The sequence below is a fragment of the Piliocolobus tephrosceles genome, chromosome 16, assembly GCF_002776525.5.
Source record: "Piliocolobus tephrosceles isolate RC106 chromosome 16, ASM277652v3, whole genome shotgun sequence".
In the NCBI taxonomy this organism is placed as follows: domain Eukaryota; kingdom Metazoa; phylum Chordata; class Mammalia; order Primates; family Cercopithecidae; genus Piliocolobus; species Piliocolobus tephrosceles.
In genome coordinates this window covers 20,255,262-20,275,662 of record NC_045449.1, presented here as the reverse complement: position 1 = coordinate 20,275,662, position 20,401 = coordinate 20,255,262, and the positions used below count along the sequence as shown (strand labels likewise).

The window sequence follows — 20,401 nt, the reverse complement described above, 5'->3', positions numbered from 1 at the left end:
AAAGGGTTTCGCTCTGTTGCCCAGGCTCGAGTGCAGTGGCACAATCATGGCTTACTGCAGCCTTGACCTCCTGGGCTCAAGCAGTCCTCCTGCCTGACTCAGCCTCCTGAGTAGCTGGACTACAGGCAGTGCCACCATGGTTGGCTAATTTTCATATTTTTTGTGGAGGCAAGGTCTTGCACTATTGCCCAGACTGGTCTCAGACTCCTAGGCTGAAGTGGTCCTCTTGACTTGACCTCCCAAAGTGTTGAGAGTACAGGTGTGTGTGGGCCGCGGTGCCTATAGCCATATGAAACCACTGGTAAGTTGTCCAGATTGCCTGAGCTCCCTCACCAATGTCTCTTCTCATTGTGTTTTTGTTAATGCAGAAAAGTAGGAAGTTTTGGATTACAGCTTATTTTTAAATGCCACAGAGAGAATTTTTTAAGTGGCATCTTCTAGGTTTAAACAGGTGTAAAGCTGTATGAAGCCCCATGCCTCTGTATAGCGTCTACTGTGGGAAAACAAGACTCGCTGTGTGTGACAGCAGCTCTGCCAGGACATGGGCAGTCTTGGTTCAGGCCTGGCTGGGCTGAGTGCAGGACCATGAGGCCCCTGGCAGACATCACAGCACGAACCCCAAGAGATCACTTCAGGGAGGAGGAAATGGCAGGACAGCACTGGAGGGGTGAGCAGGCCCTGTTCCAAGCAAGGGGAGGCAGCCCCAGGTCCAAGGGCTCCAGTGATCACGGGCACACTGGTCTCTGCTTGGCCTGAGCCTGCATGCTGGGGCCGGCTGCTCTGCCCCTGAGTGGTGACTGCAGGTCAGCTCTGCACTGTCTCCAAATGAGACAAGATGAAGGTGCTGAGACTGCTGCACTCAGCCTCACCCTGAAGACTGGCCTGGAATCAGTCACTTCTCAAGCCTACGGGACAGAGACAGACCATCAAACACCCTACACTTGCCATGAGGTCAATTCACTCAATCCTGATGCTGATAATACTCCGTGGACTCAGGATCTGCGAACGGGTTAGTTGGGAGTCTGGTGGCATCCCAGCTTGGCAACTTCCTTTTAGCCCTTGAGTCCTGCCCACAGAGGTCCTGTTCTGAACGCTGCAGTGGTGGCGTTCACACTAAGGGTAGGCCATGGTGGGGTAAATGAAGATTATTCAATAGTCCATATCTAGAACCAGCACCTCAGTTTTTTCACTTTAGAAGTTCTATTCCAAATGAAAATGACCAAAGAATCCCTGAGGTAAGAGCCGCATGTCTCACTGTGGCTGACCGACAGATTTTCATAGGAGAAAAGAGAAACCGGGCCTCACCTCCATACCTAGATCCATCCGCGGTGATGGCATTGACGGAGAGGTTGGTGTGGATGTAGCCGGGGCTGATGACGGTCACCTCAATTTCATACTGTTCCATCTCGGCACGCAGACAGTCAAAGAAAGCCTGGGTTGCGTGCTTGGAGGCTGCGTCTACACGTGTGGACGGAGAGGCAGGGGAGTGAGTGCTCCGGGGTGGGCATGGCCTGGTACCCAACTATTCACCACCATTCACGCTCTCTGTTTTCAAAACCTGGTTTTACTTGTGATCAGGTCTTGCTATGTTGCCTAGGCTGGACTCCAACTCCTGAGCTCATGTGATCCTCCCGCCTCAGCTGGGACTGCAGCTTTAAAACCTGGTTTTATAATTTAAGATTACAGTATTATACCAATGTTCATTTCCTGACTTTGAGAAGTGTACTGTGCCCTTGTTCTTAGGAAGCACACTGACATAGGAATAAATGAGCATCATGTCTCCAGTTTCCTTTCAAATGGTTCAGGAAAAAAATTATAAGCTATATATACATATAGTTTTATATATATTATAAACGGTATATATGCACATACACAGAGAGGGAGTATGATAAAGGAAATAAGGTAAAAAGGTTATTAGGGAATCTGCATGGGAGTGATTTGTACTGTTTCTGCAACTTTAAGCCTGAAGTTATTCCAAGTTAAAAAAAAAAAAACAAAACTGAATGCCTACTGGGTAAAACATTCAAATAGTACATAAAAGGACAGGAAAAAAAAAAAAAAAAAAAAAAAAAAAAAAAGACAGTCCTCCTGTCTTCCAAATTCCATTCCTAGAGATAATCAGTGCTAACAGTTTCCCAGGATTTTTGTCTAATTCTGTTTTGTTTTTTTAGAGAAGACATCTGTCACCCAGGCTGGAGAAGAGCTATGGTCATAGGATTATAGCTCTTTGCAGCCTCGACCTCCTGGCCTCAAGCAATCCTCCCACCTCACCCTCCCAAAGCGGTGGGATTATAGGAGTAAGCAGCCATGCCCAGTGATTTGTTTTTTTAATATAGCCTACATACAGCCATGTGATTTTATACATTTTACATAAAAAATATATATATATCTTTTAATACAGAAATGAACTCTTACCTATTCTACTGTTCCTGCAAGTAGCTATCTTCACCTGGTGGCAGGCTGGACAGCTCCCATGCTGGCCCCGCAGACCTGCCACGTAGCTCTGGCTGCCTAGTCCTCCCCAATGAGTTACCAGGTGACAGAATTGGTCCCATCAGTGGGCCTTCATGGGTGCAAAAAATTCAGGCCTGCCTTCTTATGTATCTCATTTTGACAAATATCCAGGCAGTGGCTTTTCATCTAGAAGAGCTACAGAGCTTACTCCACCTGCAAGAAACAGCTGTGTCTGCTCTCGAGCAAGGGCTTCACAACCCAGTAAAAGGTGCTCTGAATGGGAGCACAGTGACCCTATAATGACATTCCTGGGAAACATACCAGTGTCTCCACAGTAAATCAGTTTCCTCCAATTCAGAATTGTAAATGTTTTAGCCTTAGGAAAGAAGGGGCATCCGTCAGCTAAGGAAACAGGAAGGGAGAAAGCAAGGAAGTGTGGCAGCAAGTCACATGAGGCAGTTCAGTAGCGTCTGAGCTTGCTGCAGTGCCTGGCTGGGCCTGCTCCATTGGTTTGGGGCACAGTTGCTGGGGGCTGGATGGGTTGGCTGTGGGTGGATGGAGAGGACTGCTCCTATCAGCCATGATTCCAAGAGTACAGCCCAGGCTTGGGGACAGGGGAGAGTGGGTTATCCTGTAAGTCCCCAGAATAGAAGGCTACACTCTGACGGCTGGTTCTCCCCAGAGCTCTCAGGCTGTGAGTTCTCAGCCAGGCTGTGCTGACCTCGCCACTGTCCACATCACTTACCCTGCCAGTGTGCGGCCCAGTACTAAGCACACTGCGTGGATCACGTGACTTGGTCTTCACTGTAGCAGTGTGAGAGACAGAATGCCGTTCTCCCCATTTTATAGGTGAGAAGGCTGCTACTTATCTGGGTTAACCAACTTGCCCAAGAGGCACTCCATATTCAGCCTGGTCATTATAAAGCTGAATATGGAGACCAACCACTGTGTGCCTTACTGCAGTCAGCAGGCCAAACAGACAACAAAAATCAGTGGTATTATTATAAATCAAAGTAAAACTTGAAAATAATTTAGTATAAAGAACTCCAGCTGGGTGCAGTGGCTCACGCCTGTAATCCCAGCACTTTGGGAGGCTGAGGTGGGTGGATCACTTGAGGTCAGGAGTTTGAGATCAGCCTGGCCAACATGGTGAAACCCTGTCTCTACCAAAAATACAAAAGCTAGCCAGGTGTGGTGGCACGTGCCTATAATCCCAGCTACTCAGGAGGCTGAGGCAGGAGAATCGCTTGAACCCGGGAGGCGGAGGTTGCAGTAAGCCGAGATTGCACCACTGCATTCCAGCCTGGGCAACAAGAGCGAAACTCTATCTCAAAAACAAAACAAAACAAAACAAAACAAAACAAAACAAAACAAAACAAACAAACTCTTTACCCTGATTTACCTATTCTTAACATTTTAACTCATTTGCTTTATTAGTTATGATTCTATATATAATATTTTTTTTCCTGCACCATTTGAGAAGCCTTAGATGGTGTCCTAGCCAAAGTTGAAAGAGAATATTAATGAACAGGGAAAGCCTGTATGTCCAAGCATGTGATGATTGTAAATCTCACTAATATGTAAGGAAACAGGATCAGAATAGTTAAGTAATGTGTCCAAGAGCCATACCAGAGCCAAAAGGTACAGCTGGGATCCAGATCTTGGAAGAAAGAATAAATTATGTTACACTCCCAGTTCACAGGTGGCCATATAGTGTCATGGAACTGGATGTTTGTGGCTGCCCTTGCAAAGTGCTGCAGCAGCTCAGATTTCCCTGCCTTTGCTGACCAGGCTGTGGCTGGGTCTAGCTTTTGGGTGGCTGAGAGGAGATGAGGCAGTATTTCCTTCCAGGAGGTGATGCAAAGAAAGGACAGTTTGTGAAATTATCTTACAACCCTTTTTATTGAAACCTTCCCATTGAGTGCCCCAAGATATAAATGTTTGAGAGTGTTCTACATAGCACACTGCTGCTAATGGTCAAAGACTGGGGGGAAAAAATCCTCCATTGTCCAGGAAAATGGCTAAATCAATTATGTCACATGCATTCAGTGGATTACTATATTGAAAGGATGAGGTAAATCCATACATGCTGACGTAGAAAGATACATTGCTAAGTGGGATTAACAAGCTACAAAGCAATATGAATAATGCCATCCCATTTTTGCATGTTTGAATTACACGTAGAAAAAATTGTGGAGGCATATGCCCTAAAGTGATGGCATGGTTATATCTGCGGGACAAGCTAATCATCATAACAGTAGGAGTGGCTAGCACATGCCTAGTGCTTAGTGCCTGGGGCAGCTCCAAGCGCTGTGCTCACAGCAGTCCTCTGGGCTAAGACTGAGGCTGTCTCCATTTACACTTGAGGGCAGGGCACAGAGAAGTGGGGATACTTGCCCAAGGTCACACAGGGGACAAAAAGTAGAGTTGGGATTTGATCCCAGACATGTAGCTCTGGAGAACACATTCTAAAGTGCCTTTGCATTCTGGATAGTTTATTTCTACAGTGTCTAAATTCTAGATAGTAAATGTATTATTTTTATAATCAGGAGAAAACAATAAAGCAGAGCATTTTCTGGGAGAGAGCAGTACTCACATGCTGATCGAAAAGGAATGCTGATCTTGCCCTGGATGCTGCTGATGGCGACAATGTGGCCTTGCCTCCTCTTGATCATGGAGGGCAGGAGTGCTGAGGACAGAGGCAGAGGCTTAGACAAGCACCCTACTTCCAGTCATTGCATGTGATGCTGATGGAAGGCGACCTTGCTTTTGATATTTAGTCAGAGTAAGGGAGAATGGTGAAAACCCCTTAGGGTAGAGGACTGTGTTGGAACTCCTAGCCTCCTATGCCCAGCAGAGTGCCAGCAGGCTGGCAGGAGAGAGGAGAAAGGCAAGGAAACAGGGACAGAGGTCACTGCAAATGGTTAGCTCAGTTCCCTTTTCCTGCTGGAGCCTCTCCCCTGGACTGAAATCCATGGTGGGACATAAAAATATCCCCACCCTGTAGGGGTTTGCAGATACCATGAAAAAGACATGTAGGTAATGCTGCACAAATGTGGCTGTCACTAAAGAGAACATCTTGATTGGAAGCTATAAAGCAAATACCCAAACTGTGACAATAACACCTAACACCCACTCCAGGGCAATAGAGAGGATGGAGATGGGGAACGTTTAGCTGAAAAGGATCCAAGTGAAGTAAAAAGCATGCCAACATATCACTTATCACCGCTCTTTTCTCAAGACTGTTACCTTTCGTTAGAGCAACTGGGCCAAAATAGTTTGTCTCCATGACCCTCTTGTCCACATCCACTATGGTGTCCATGATGGTACCACGGTAGCTGATCCCAGCATTGTTGACAAGTATGTCCACATAGCCAAAGCACTGCAGGATCTCAGCTGCTGCTGCAACTATGGCCCCAGTGTCTGTGAGGTCGAAGGTCACCAAGTAAGGCTTGTGTGTCTGCACCTGGTCAAATACAACAGACATCAAATTCACTTTCTGAGTGGCAGGCCATCCGAGCTATGTGTCCCACAGATCACTTAGGCTCAAAACAATAACGTAACGTTATACTTTTTTTTTTGAGACGGAGTCTTGCTCTGTCGCCCAGGCTGGAGTGCTGTGGCCGGATCTCAGCTCACTGCAAGCTCTGCCTCCCGGGTTCACGCCATTCTCCTGCCTCAGCCTCCCGAGTAGCTGGGACTACAGGCGCCGCCACGTCGCCCGGCTAGTTTTTTGTAGTTTTTAGTAGAGACGGGGTTTCACCGTGTTAGCCAGAATGGTCTCGATCTCCTGACCTTGTGATCCGCCCGTCTCGGCCTCCCAAAGTGCTGGGATTACAGGCTTGAGCCACCGCGCCCGGCCTGTAACTTTATACTTTAAGGAACTAGAAAAAGAATAGCAAACTAAACCCAAAACCAGCAGAGGAAGGAAATATTATAGTAAAGATTAGAACAGAGACAAACAAACAGAATACAGAAAAACAATAAAAATCAATGAAACCAAAAGTTGGTTCTTTGAAGAGATCAACGAAGTTCAGAAAGCATTAACTAGAATGACAAGGAAAAGTCAGAAGACACAAATAACTAAAATCAGAAATGAAAGTGGGACCACCAACTTTACAGAAATGACAACAGATGATAAAAAAGATTATAAAGATTATAAAAAATGATATAAAAGAATATTATGAACAATTATTTGCCGACAAGTTAGAAAAACTAGAATAAATGGATAAATTCCTTAAAAAACACAAATTACCTAAACTGACTCAAAAAGAAATAAAAAATCTCAGGAGACTTATAACAGATAAAGAGATTGGATCAGCAATCAAAAACCTCCCAACAAAGAAAAGTCCTGGACCGGATGGCTTCACTGGTGAATTCTGCCAAACATTGAAAGGAGAATTAACACCAGTTCTTCTCGTACTCTTACAGAAAACTGAACAGGAGAAAACACTTCCTGATTCAGTCTGAGGCCAACATTACTTTGATACTAAAGCCAGATTAAAGATACCACAAGAAAATTATAGAGCAATATCTCTTATGAATATAGATGCAAAAATCTTCAACAAAATACCAGCAAATTGAATTTAATAGCATATTAAAAGGATTATTCACCACGACCAAGTGGGGTTTATCCTAGGAATTCAAGCAAGATTGGTTCAACATAGGAAAATCAATCATGGCCAGGTACAGTGGCTCATGCCTGTAATCCCCAGCGCTTTGGATGGCTGAGGAGGGAGGCTCACTTGAGCCCAGGAGTTCCAGGCCAGCCTGGGCAACATGGCAAGACCCTGTCTCTTTAAATTAAAAAAAAGAAAATTGGCCGGGGGTGGTGGCTCATGCCTATAATCCTAGCACTTTGGGAGGCCGAGGCGGGTGGACCACCTAAGGTCGGGAGTTCAAGACCAGCCTGACCAACATGGAGAAACTCCGTCTCTACTAAAAATACAAAATTAGCTGGGCATGGAGGCATATGCCTGTAATCCCAGCTACTCGGGAGGCTGAGGCAGGAGAATCGCTTGAACCTGGGAGGCGGAGGTTGTGGTGAGCTGAGATCGTGCCATTGCACTCCAGCCTGGGCAACAAGAGCAAAAACTCCTTCTCAATAAAAGAAAGAAAAAAAAGAAAATTGAACGTTATACCACATTAATAGAATGAAGGAAAAAACCCCACCTGATCATCTCAATTGATGCAGAAAAGAGATCTGACAAAATTTAACACCCTTTCATGGTAAACATACTCAATAAACTAGGAATACACCAGAAATTCCTCAATACAGCAAAGGGTGTTTGTGAAAAACCCACAGATAACATACTCAGTGGAAAAAAAATGGAAAGCCTTCCTCTAAGATCAGGAACAAGACAGGATGCGTGCTTTTGCAACAGCTACTCAACACTGTACTGGAAGTGCTAACCAGAACAAACAGACAAGAAAAAAACGACCCAATTTGGAAAGGAAAAAGTAAAACTATCTCTGTTTGCAGATGGCATGATTCTATATATAGGAAATTCCAATACATCCACAAACAGCTACTAAGAGTTAATTAACAAATTGAGCAAAGTGGCAAGGTACAAGAGCAACATCCAAAAATCAGCTGTGTTTCTATATACAAACAACGAATAATCTGAAAAGGGAATCAGGAAAGCAATTCTATTTACAATAGCAGTTTAAAAAATTAAATATGCTATGGTTTGAATGTGTCTCCCAAAACCCGTGTGTTAGAAACTTAATCCCCAATGCAACAGTGTTGAGAGCTGGGAACTTCATGAATGGATTAATGCTGTTATTGTGGGAGCTTGCTTCTCAAAGGATAAATTCAGCCCTTTTCCCTCTTTCTCGCCCACGTGATGCCTTCCTACATGTTATGACATGGCAAGAAGGCCCCTGCCGGACACCAGACCCTTGCCAGATGCCAGCTCCTCAAACTTGGATTTCTCTGCCTCCAGACTTTGAAAACTAGATTTCTTTAAAAATTACTCAGTCTAGCTAGGCACAGTGGCTCACGCCTATAATCCTGGCACTTTGGGAGGGCAAAGTGGGCAGATCAGTTGAGGCCTGGAGTTTGAGACCAGCCTGGGTAACATAGCAGGACCCTGTCCCTACAAAAAATGAAAAAATTAACCCTGTACAGTGGCGTGTGCCTGTAGTCCCAGCTACTCAGGAGGCTGAGGCAGAGGATTGCTTGAGTCTGGGATTTTCAGGCTGCAGTGAGCCATGATTGCACTAGTAACTCTAGCCTAGATGACAGAGCAAGACTATGTCTCTAAAAATAATAATAAAATAAAAATAAAAATCACCCAGTCTCTGCTATTGTTACAGCAACATAAAACAGACTAAGATAAACACTTGGCAATAATCTAAGGAGGTGAAAGACTATACACTAAAGACTGTAAAACACTGCTGACAGAAATTAAAGAAGACATAAGTTCACAGAAAGACATCCTACATTCATGGATTGGAAGACCATGTTGTTAATGTGAGAGTACTACCCAAAGTGATCAATAGACTCGATGTTATTCCTATCAAAATCCCACTGGCAGTTTTTGCAGAAATAGAAAAAAAAATCCTAAAATTCATATGGGATTACAATGGGTCCCGAATAGCCAAAACACTCCTGAAAAAGGACAGTTGGAGGACTCACACTTCCTCAATCCAAAACTTGTACAAAGCTACAGCAATTAAAACAGTATGGGTCCTTCCCCTCCTCCTCCCCTTTGTCTCCGCCTTCCTACCCTCATGCTCCATCCCTCCCCCTAAGGGGGAGAAAAACCCTATGGTACTGACATAAGACAGATATACAGACTGACTGAATAGAACAAGGAACCGAGAAACATACACTTCAAATATGTAATCAATTGATTTTTGTAAGGATGCCCATTCAATGAGGAAAGACAGTCTTCAACAAATGGTGCTGGGAAAAGTAGATAACCCACATGCAAAAGAATGAAATTGGACTCTTATCTAATACCATTTATAAAAATTAACTCAAATGGATCAGTCACCTAAATGTAAGATTTAAAACTATAAAACTTGGCTGGGCACGGTGGCTCATGCCTGCAATCTCAGCACTGTGGGAGGGTGAGGCAGGCGGATTATGAGGTCAAGAGATTGAGACCATCCTGGCCAACATGGTGAAACCCCATCTCTACTAAAAATACAAAAATTAGCTGGGTGTGGCGGTGCACGCCTGTAATCCCAGCTATTTGGGAGGCTGAGGCAAGAGAATCACTTGAACCCAGGGGGTGGAAACTGCAGTGAGCTAAGATTGGGACATTGCACTCCAGCCTGGGTGACAGAGCGAGACTCTGTCTCCAAAAAAACCTTTTAAAGTTATCACCATCCCCTACTCCCACCCAATGAGTAGAGCTTAGCCAGGTAAAAGGGAAGGGAGAAAAGAGAACTTCCTAAACTCATAGTGCTAGCCAGTAGGGGCATCAGGATGTAAACCACGGGACAGTTCTCCCTCCCCATGCAGCGAACCCGATTCGCTATGGAGACGTGCTGCCTTCCCTGGGACAGTGTGACACATGGATGTCCTGTAACTCAGCAGTCCAGGAGTGGGCCTCTATCTCCTCAGTGCCTACAGAAGATGGCCTACACTCCTTCCCCATGGAAAGCATGCCCGTGGCTCACCTTGGTGGCATGAGAAGCGGTGAGTTCTCTGATGAGCTCTTCGAGGGCCCCACCATTCCGGCCACAGAGCACCAGCTTAGCACCAGCAGCATAGAAGACTTTTGCACATTCTAAGGGAAGAGAAAAGAGCCCTGACAGCCATTCTTCCCCAGTGCCATTCAGTTTAAATTCACCCAGTGTTGCTGTTTGCTGCTTCACACCCTTGACATGTCTGTGTTGGCCCCTGCTTGTGGTCCAGCATGAAGCTGGGAGCTAGGGTTCAATGCAGGGCTCATACCCAGCACTACAGACATCCACAGGGCAAAAAGAAAGGCAGGCCAAGGTGGACAGATGTGTTAAGGATTGTGCTCAGAACGCCCCATGATATTCCTGTTCACCTGGATCAGCTGTGAGCATCACCTATCTTCACAGCTGAGGGAGCTCAGCAAGGTCACTCAGGCAGAGGCTTGTCCTGATTGACAAGGACAGTCAGGGCCAGCTATTATGGTGCTGTGCCCTGCCAAGGCTGTGTGGTGGCACTACCCAGGCACAGCTCTCCTGGAACTACTCACACAGTCCTGTAGGAAAGCTGGGGCAGAGGACCGAGGCCCTTCCCAGGTCTGATGGGCTGTTTCCGAGGGAGTGCTTGAGGCAGAGGGAGCAGAGTGCCTGAGGGGCCACAGGCAGATGGAGCTGGGACAGAAGGTGGAGGGTCTAATAGCCTCACTGGCTGGGGAGGGGTCAAGGCAGTGCACGCAAGTACCTGCCACACGCAGGACTATTAAGGATGCCTGCCTTTGAAAAGGCTCAGTCCTGCTGGGCAGGAGGGAGTGGGGACACTGGAGGAAAGCAGACTCCACCAAGCCCACTGCACTATTTCAGGTGACAACCTGTGAGGACTTCAACTAAGACCACAGCAGGGACAGTCCAAAGCTAGTCAGACACGTGGTCTATATTCTTTTGGTGGCAAGAAACAGAAACTAAACTCACACTGGGGCAAAGCAAAAAGAGAATTTGCCAGAGGGATTGTGGGGAAGTTCAAGAATGGAGAGGAAAGCCGGATGGCCGAAACCTAGGAAGGACCCAAGCGCTGGCTGCCCGGGTGCTCTCACACGTGGGCAGGCCCCAGAGCTCACATGCACGGTTTTGTCTTGTCTCTTCCCAGCTCCGATCAAATCCCAGGGAAGGCCATGATCAGCCTTGAGTGGGGGGGCCCAGCAAGGGTCACAGGTAATTTTCCTGTGGCTAAGCAGGAGGGCCTGACAAAAAATCCCCTGGACACAGGAGGGTAAACCATCAGAACTGGGGGTGGAGGACTAGTCTGTGGGGAGTCAGAAAGGAAATGGAGTGATGGCAGGAGAGGAGGCAGAGGGTGGTGTCGTTGCTTCTTGCTTACCCTCCCCTGCAACATATCCTATATAAATGTTCAGTGCCCCGAAAACGTCCATACAGCTTATGAAAAGCAGGACAGCCCAGCAGCCAAAAGAATGGACTTGAGCTAGACTTCCAACTCTGGTTAGAACTTCTTTGTTTCTGACTTTCCTCTTATTTAGGACGCTTTTTATCTATCAAGCACAGTAGTAAGAGATTACCTACCTTAACTCATTCAGCCACTGGGGGTGTGACTGTGAGACTGAATGAGTTAAGGCAGGAATCTCTTACCACAGTATTAGATAAACAGCACCTGCGGTGTCAATTGTCATTTTTGTATTTCTATTTATTAAAAAAAAAAATTTTTTTTTAGAGACAGGGTCTTACTCTGTTGCTCAGGCTGGAGTGCAGTGGCACAATGATAGTTTACCGCAGCCTCGAACTCCGGTCCTCACCTGAGGCGTCTCCCTCAAGTGCTCACCAGCAGATCTGCACAGGACACCGTGGCCCCTGGCCGACCCTGACCTGACACCGGTGAGCCACTGACTTGGTTCTAGATGGAATCTTAAGAGGCCCATGTGATTAGGTGGCACCCTAGCTCCTGGTTCATGGAAGGGCATGGCCTTTGCAGGCTAGTTCCATCTCTAGGAGCCATGTGGTGAGGGGCCAATGCCGCAGGCTTGGAGGATCAGGGCTGCCATCTCCTCTGCTGGAAGGGAAAGGTCAGAGGGGCAGGCGGTGTGTACTGGTCTGAACAGGCCTGCCCTCAGAGAAGGATCAAATTTCCTTAAAGCTAGATGAGTTCCAAACAGGGGAGGAGAAGAAACTCCAGCATCCTTCAGGACCAGGGGTCCTGAGAGGTCTGAGGGAAGGCTCCCTGATGTCTGTCTCATGGTGTGAAGCCTCCCTGTGCTCCACAGCTTCTTGTTCAGCTCCCTACACAGCATCTGCTCACCCCCCAGGCGCCTCTCCACACACCCAACAGTCTTTGGGAAAGAGGTGTTCAGTAGACTCAATCTAGACACACCAACTTCTTTGAAGGAGATGAGGTTGGTGTGTTCTTTGGCTCATCCCGACAAAGGGTGGAAGCCCAGAGAGAGCACCCACCGTGGGTAGTGAGGCCTGGTCCCAGCGCCCCAACCCTGCCTGCCCTGGTCCTCTTCTCAGCAGAGCAGCAAAACCCCTACAGGAATGAGGCGGGTGGTGGCTGCACTCCCAGCCAGATGCCAGCATTCCTGAGGCTGGAACTGTTCATCCGGTTTATAAATCATTCCCAAAGGCTAGGAACCTTGGGTCCTGCTGGCTGCCTCACCCCATTTTGTCTTGTCCTGACCAATACCTAGGACATTTGTGAGGTGCCACCAAAGGGTGCAGACACAGAACCCTTCAAAGGTGGGAGTCCCGCTGGAGTCTAAACTGCTTTGGGGAATTGACTGCCTCAATTTTGTTTGAGTTTTGCTTCCGAGCAAAGCTAAAAAGAGAGGAAATGAAAGTTTGTGTAGGGAGTGACAGAAATGAAAACAACAGATTGGAAGGATTCCATTTTCATTTATTGAAAAGCTGATACTGGAAGGTTGGAGGGTCCAAGGAAAACAACTCCAAGGTACATACGTGAAGGGCTGCAGATGACTGTCCAGTGCTGCTGGCATGCCTAGCTGGAAATCAAGAGAGCTGTGCACAGCCCTGTGGCTAAAGCTGGAGGAAGCAGCTATCCAGAATGTTCTGTTCCTTTAGTCAGTGGTCCCACACTATTCTACAAGGACAAGCTTAAGAGGCTTAAATACACAAAACAAGAGACAAGATAGGAGAAATACGAAAAACTGAAGACTCATTGCATAACTCCAAACCTTCCGGGTGGCTGACACGGCAGGCAGAGCCACTGAGGACAACATAGCTCTACCTCCTCACAGAAGCAAGGCAACAGCAGCACGTCCTTGGTGACATCAACAGTGGCTGTACTTGACATGGCCAGTTAAGAATCTGCTCTACTTTATCTGGATGGAGGAACTCCTGTTCCCAAAAAGTAAAATGGGGCAGAATATAAGCAGTGACTGGAATCCAGGAAGGGCCTGACATCTTATGATACACAGACAGGTCTGGTAACCTCCGTGACATTTTCTGTTCCCTTCATAGTCTTGGTGTCAGGAGAGGAGATGCAGAATGAAGATGACAGCATGTTTCTCAAACATCCACGGATGGGAGCACCTGCGACTCAGAGCTCCACCTCTGCCAGCCCTCAAATGCTCTTCAAGGACTTTCACAAAATGCTTCTCTTTGAGCTCAAGAGACGTGGCTGCTGACCACCCTATATATAGCAACTGAGTAAGGTCAGAGGACTGACGATGGCAAAGGGCCTGCAGACAGCTGTCCCTGCAAAGGTCTGGATATCCAATGACAGAGACGGTATCTACCCCCTGGAGACCTCACCTAACATCCACAGTGGTGCATAAATGAATCCATACTCCCTAAAGCCTTCCCAGGCCACCCCTGGCCAACTGCAAGCCACTTCCACCACAAAGACCCATCTGCTTCTCTGTGTTCATGCAACACCCAACTGTTTATAAGTCCCTGCAGGACCGTGCTTCTCCCACCTCTGGGCCTGTCTGGAATGTTCTGTCTACCAGCCCACCTATTCCTTTTACCTGGCCATCTCCCTTGCTGCAGCTTTGAGACTTGAGTTCTAGAGACAGAGAGATGTGGGTTTGACTCTTGGTTTTGTACTTTCTAGCTGGAAGTCCTAGTTATTCTTTCTCTGAATCTTAGCTGTGAGAAGTCAGTGAGATAATGCATGTAAAAATGCTTAGCACAAGCCAGCACATATACATGTGCTTTGTCGCCACCGGGCTGGTTTGGGAGCATATGCTACTGCAATGGCAATATACTGAGATAAGTCCTTGCCTTTCTCCTTACAGCAGTCAACTGTGACCTCCTTCAAGGAAGGGACCCTGTCTTTCATCTGTTTCTTCCAGAACCTGACCCAGAGCCTCCCACTTAGCAGGCGCTCCATCAGCTCCAGCTGAGCTATCACCAACCAGAAGATGTAGCAGCGGGTGGGTCACCACAATTCAGGGAACTCCTCAGCCTTCTTCCATGGAACTCAGCGTGAGCGTGGATGGCAGATGGTATGGTGTGTGCATGTGCAACGTGCCAAGTCAATATACGTGTGTGGCAAGAAAACAAAGGAGCCCTGTAACTCAGAGGCTTCCAGAAATGGGAGAAGGGGGAACCCAGGTTTTGACACTCCAGGCCAGGGTCCCGGTACACCATTCCTGAGACTTAGAAGCTCATGGTGTTCACTGGGTTGGAATGGACCTAGACTGGAGACCCTGGAACAGCTGAGGCACCATTTATCCTGTCTTTGACCTTGCCAAGACCATGCTGAGGGGACAGCTGGGGGCCTGGCCTGGGAAGGCAAGGCCCAGAGAAAGCTGCACCAAAGCTGTGAACCGGAGGTCCTGGCTGAATCTAGGAAAGGACATGTTTCATTTGGTCCTCACAGAGGTAAAAATATGTTTTAAGTTACCTGTCCATATTTGGAAATTGGGAGATTTCACATAAAATTCCTACCTCAGCAAGCAGCTGGGGCTGAGCAGGGCTGCCCTGTGAGGGGCAGGCATCCCATCCCATCCCACCCCACCCCACCCCCAGGGCCAGGCTGCTTCTCTCGCGCGTGCCTCCCACCCTGACGCTGAGTCATTTCTCACTGTGCCTTGGCTCCTGCTTTTTCCACTTGGACCAAGGACAGTGCCATCCGGCCCACTTCCCTTATCTGGACTTCTGCTGCCGCTTTGGGCATTTGCGCTGGTGGTCCCTGTGCAGCTGGGCCGCTCCCCATCGCTAGCTGACTTCCCCCCGCCCCCTGGCAGCACTGCCTCCAGCACCCACCTTTGCCCAGCCCTGAGGTGGCGCCTGTGATCACCACCACAGCATTCCGCAGGTAGGCCTTCCCACGCACCCACTGCAGCAGCTGGAAGAGGCCGAAGACGCCCAGGCAGCCGAACAGCAGGGGCAGGATGGCTGTGGAGGTGATGAAGTCCATGGCCCTCGCCTTTGGCAGATTCCTCCTGGAAGAACCAAAACCAAACACACCAGTGACAAAGTAGCAGAGCTCAGGGGACTTTCCTAGGCTCTTCCTCTCATCTGATACGACTCCTAGATCTCCCTCTGTGGACTTCAGCTCTAAGCCCCAGAAAGTATTGACCCAGGCCCTGCACCCTCGGCTGACTGTCAAGCATTGTAGAACTTTCTCCCTCTTACTCAGTACTGACATGAGCGGACAGAAAAGCCACAGGCCTCATGCTGCCCCTCAGGGAACAAGCGGAGAATGCCATTCAGCCTAGGATGTGGTCACCCACAGTGTTACAGGAAGAGGTGGCATGTCAGTACTCACCTGCCTCTCCTTCGGAAACCTGTGTTGGCCTTACCTCAAGTAACGCCTGTTTTCATTTTCAATCCCTGAATACTTGTGAAACTAGAAAGGGGTTTTTTTGAGGAAAGGAAAAAGGAAATCGTACCAACTCTTATCCTCTTCAGAGCAGACACTCAGAGGATGGACGTTTCTGGGTGGAGCAGCCCCTAGATTGTTACAGTGAGGGCCACAGATGGACTGCTGACCACAGGCCTCACAGACACCCAAAGGGGGCCCTGCCCCAGGCACCAACGTGGGCTCCGGCTGGTGAGCGTGTTGCCCTGCTGTGCCTGTGGCATGTTCCTGCCCAGCATTCCCCAGTGAACCGTGAAATCCAGAGGCTGTATGAGTGTCTGTGCAACAGTGTGCAGTTGATTCTTGGGAAATGTGTGTTTTTCCCCATCTGCCTTTATTTCCCCTGAACCTCCCCCATTCTTCCACATTCACCTGTCCCCCTGTGCCCAAAGCAGGAGATAAGAGGGGGACACAGGGTTAAAGGAAGGCCAAGGAGGAGCTGGTGAGGAACGTGGTGAGCACCACGTGCTGTCGCTGGGAAGCAATGCCCTGGAAGGCCACTGGATGAGTGAGCCAGTGTCTATGAGATAAAAGGCCCCCAACAGTCCACCTCCAGGGCTGTGGTTTACAAGCACAGAATCCTTCTCAGGAAGGAAGAGGCTGGAATCCAAGAAGAGAGTTCCGGCAAATCAGCCTGTAGCTCTAAATTATTCATCAGCTTGGAGCAATGATGTAAAACCCTCACTCACCTACTTAATATCCCATCTCAAGCCCACACATTAAAAAACAAAAATTCTGCTTCCTTTCCTAAGAGGACATCAACTCTGGATGCCAGAGTGAGGCCAGGAACACTGTGGACTCCTAACACGCATCCCATCTATGCACCAAGTCGCTTTGATCCTGAAGTTCATGTTCAGGGTGGCTGCCCTGATCTATACTAAACCGCCACCTACAAGAGGATTCTACTGCAACTGGAACTGTCAAGTCAACTAGTTTAGTATTTACTTTTTCACCTGCTTTTCCAGATACGCCTGAATTCTTAACCACCGTAAAAAACAGCCCCATTCTCGGGCTGTAAAAATGACAGTTTCTCACCAACTGCCACTCAATCCACTTCTGCAAACACCTCAGCTACTATCTGCTGTGTGGATAAAGCTCCCTCTTGCCCTACACTATGCCAAGCCTCCGCTGGATGAACTGGGGATTAAAGTGGTATCTAAAGCACCAAGCTCTTCACCCAGGCACTACTGGTAGCATCCCCGCCCCAAGAGGAAGCTCTGGCCCGGTGTTCTTGCCTGCAGGCTATGCTGGGTCCCAAGGACCCTTTGTCTGGAATCTGAGAAGTGCTCAGGAAAGGTGTAGGGTAGGCACCGAGGCCTGTGCCACTCCAGGGTTCTGTGGGTGCTGCCTGAAGTCCTGCACAGGACCAAGATCCTGAAAACAGGGAATGTGGGAAGGCTTCCCAGGGGAAGGAGGGATAGACAGTGGGAGGCAGGAATGGTTGCCAGTTTGTTGATATAGCTTTACCAGAAAATTATAGCAAATGACAAAAGGCAAGAGAAGGCTCGAGGTAAGGGTAGCTTAAAACTTGCATATAATAAGTTGGTTGAGGGGTGGGGACTTAGGAAGAGTTAACTCGGTTGGATGGCTATTTGGTAAAAGCTTTTGTCCCACTGCAATCACAGGTCTTTGTACCAGGTAGGTCTCAGGGTAGGACCACCCTGCCTTGTCCAGAATGGCCCAGGGCGCAGCCACTGCCCAGGATGAGCTTGAGGTACAAAAGGGGTGGGGGCCTCAGCTCAGGGAAGGATAGTAGGCTTCAGCCTCTGGGGCCGGGACCCAGAGCCCCACTAGGCGTGTGGGGTGGAAACCCCTCTGAACACTCCTCCATGGGCCCCTGGAGGCCAGAGCCTGTGAAGTCCGCCCCACTTCAAACCGACGACCTGGGGCTGAGGAAGAACGCCACTGAGGTCATGGGGGTCAAGAGCCAAGTATGCAGTCTGTCGCTTCCCAAAACCCAGAGGCCACCTGAAAAACACTAACTGCAGCACAACAGTGGCAGTGCAGGGGTCATGAGGATGAACCTTCAAGCCAGCCTGGCTTGGGTGACACCCTGGCCCAGTCACTTGGCAGCTTGGCAAAGGGGCCTCACTGCCCTGGGCCTCTGAGCTGAAGTTATGAGAGGACCTCCCTCCTGGGTTTATTATGATGTTGGATGAATTCATCTGTGTGCACAGAGGGAACACAGCTGCCACCAGCATCATCATGATCACGACTATCTCAAAGTTCCTGGACCAGGACCTCACCTCCCAGCAATCAGGCTCCCAAGGCTGTCTGAAGGGACCCCTGGCTCATTAAAGGAAGCTCATTAAATGTATTAAGTGTCCAATGTTGTTTAACTTCTATATCTTCATCAACCCTTCAGTTTAATCAAATTAACAAATAGGAAAAAGCTCCATCCACAACATTGGCAGAAGTCAGTCCCAAGTTTTGTGTTAGAAAATGTGGTTATCAAGGCCAGCAAAGCAGGAGAGAGCAGACAGGTACCAAAATGTCCCTCAACCCCGTTTTCACACCCAGGGAGGAGTAGGATGAAAATAAACCAGCCCAGCAAGGCTCCCAGGTGGAAGATGATTAAAGCTCCCAACGAATTGTACTTTCATGCAACCTAATTAAAACTCAAGCCAGCAATCTATGACATGAAGAAAAGAGAAAACTACACACCGTCTTGTACACTTCTGGGATTCCTTGAGCACCTGACACATCATAGGCCAGCCTTGGTCTCCTGGCCCTGGGGACCACTTTGCCTGAGGCAAACATGGCGCCGGGTGAATGGGATCCATCCTTGGCCCGGGCCGCTTTCTGTGGGGAGAGCGCACGTCTGCATTCAGTATGGTAGGCTGCTATTGAATCAGAATGCAAAGTAAATTAAAAGCCAGTGCCTCACGCCTGTAATTCCAGCACTTTGGGAGGCTGAGGTAGGGGGATCGCTTGAGCCCGGGAATTCAAGACCAGCCTGGGCAACATGGTGAAATCCCATCTCTACAAAACATACAAAAACTAACCAGGTATGGTAGTGCACGTCTGTAGTCCCAGCTTCTTGGGAGGCTGAGGTGGGAGGATTGCTTGAGCCTAGGAGGTTGAGGCTGCAGTGAGCCAAGATTGCACCACTGCACTCCAGTCTGGGTGACAGAGTGAGTCCCTGTCTCAAAAACAAACAAAAAACAAAATCCAGTGCCAACTCTCCTCTGCTAACAAAGAATGACCATGGTGAGAAAAGATACCCCAGAGCGAGCCATTTATCTGAGAATCAGCTTCAATTCCAGCGTAACTTTCCTGACCGGATGAAGTTGTTCATATTGATAATCCTGACTCTTTCCAGAGTTTTTCAAATTCTGAAAGCCCTCCTAACTGTTCTTCCACTCTGCAGGGCATGTGGCCACACTGCTGGGCCTTCTTGGGCTCTTAGAGACAGCTGCACCAACACTTTCCTAGCTTGTCTTTGGAAGTGGGATGGCCAGGAGAGCTAGCCACGGAAAGCCCCACCACCTTGCTGTGGTGTCTAGGCCTTTCTACCAGCTAAAAGGACAGCTTCACAGTGGAAGAAAGGAACAGTGTTCTAGCTGACCACATTTCCAGATTAGGAAATACATCTACATAAAACAAGGTCAAAGGGAGGCCTGTTTTCTTTGAAAAGGGCATACAAGAAGGATTTATATATATGTATAAACTTTAATATATTTATCAATCATGCATTTTATACCAAAATCCTTATTAACTGCTAGTTTCAGATATATAGTCAGATCATGGACTGAGAAGGCAAGACTGATGGTATAAAAAGGGACTGGGAAACAATATCTGGCTCACGATCTTCAGCATTTGGAGATTAGCTTATAGAAAGAAGGGGCAGAGTCTGTCCCGCACCACTGTGAGCCATGGCGGAAAGCAGGACAGAGACATGGGGAGAGAGAGGGAGGCCAGAAGAAGAAGGTGAGAGCCCCGCAAATAGAAACCATAGTGCACACGGCATCTGGAATCAGACGGCACCACCTACACATGGAATGTGTACACTCACAGTCACACTCTTAGTCCTTAGGCAAGAGACCTGAAGCATGGTCTCGCACTGATCATGAGACTCACAAACTGGCGTGAGGAAGGGAGAGAGCTCAGGGGCTCACATATTAATGCTGTCTGCTTGTATTTTCATCCCTTGCCAGATCCATGAGCTCTAGATCCAGGTTAAAAGAGTGCAAAGGGGCCGGGTGCGGTGGCTCACGCCTCTAATCCCAGCACTTTGGGAGGCCGAGGCGGGTGGATCATGAGGTCAGGGGATCGAGACCATCCTGGCAAACACGGTGAAACCCTGTCTCTATTAAAAATACAAAAAATTAGCCGGGTGTGGTGGCGGGCGCCTGTAGTCCCAGCTACTCAGGAGGCTGAGGTAGGAGAATGGCGTGAACCCGGGAGGCAGAGCTTGCAGTGAGCCGTGATCGCGCCACTGCACTCCAGCCTGGGCAATAGAGTGAGACTCCATCTCAAAAA

General features: G+C 48.3%; 1 protein-coding gene across 8 annotated transcripts in view; it reads right to left on the bottom strand.

The window, feature by feature from the left end:
* Positions 1-20,401, bottom strand: part of DHRS7B (dehydrogenase/reductase 7B) — a 52,196-nt gene that overhangs the window by 1,623 nt on the left and 30,172 nt on the right. For 4 of the 8 annotated variants that reach the window (XM_023194999.2, XM_023194996.3, XM_023194998.3 and 1 more), the window contains 6 exons: positions 18,584-18,721; positions 15,322-15,500; positions 10,087-10,196; positions 5,704-5,920; positions 5,051-5,143; positions 1,306-1,458 (listed from right to left, as the gene is read on the bottom strand). In XM_023194999.2, the coding sequence (XP_023050767.1) occupies positions 1,306-1,458; positions 5,051-5,143; positions 5,704-5,920; positions 10,087-10,196; positions 15,322-15,500; positions 18,584-18,721 (890 nt within the window). The remainder of the gene's footprint in view (positions 1-1,305; positions 1,459-5,050; positions 5,144-5,703; positions 5,921-10,086; positions 10,197-15,321; positions 15,501-18,583; positions 18,722-20,401) is intronic. The other 4 variants (XM_023195002.2, XM_023195003.3, XM_023195004.2 and 1 more) reach the window with 2 other exon arrangements.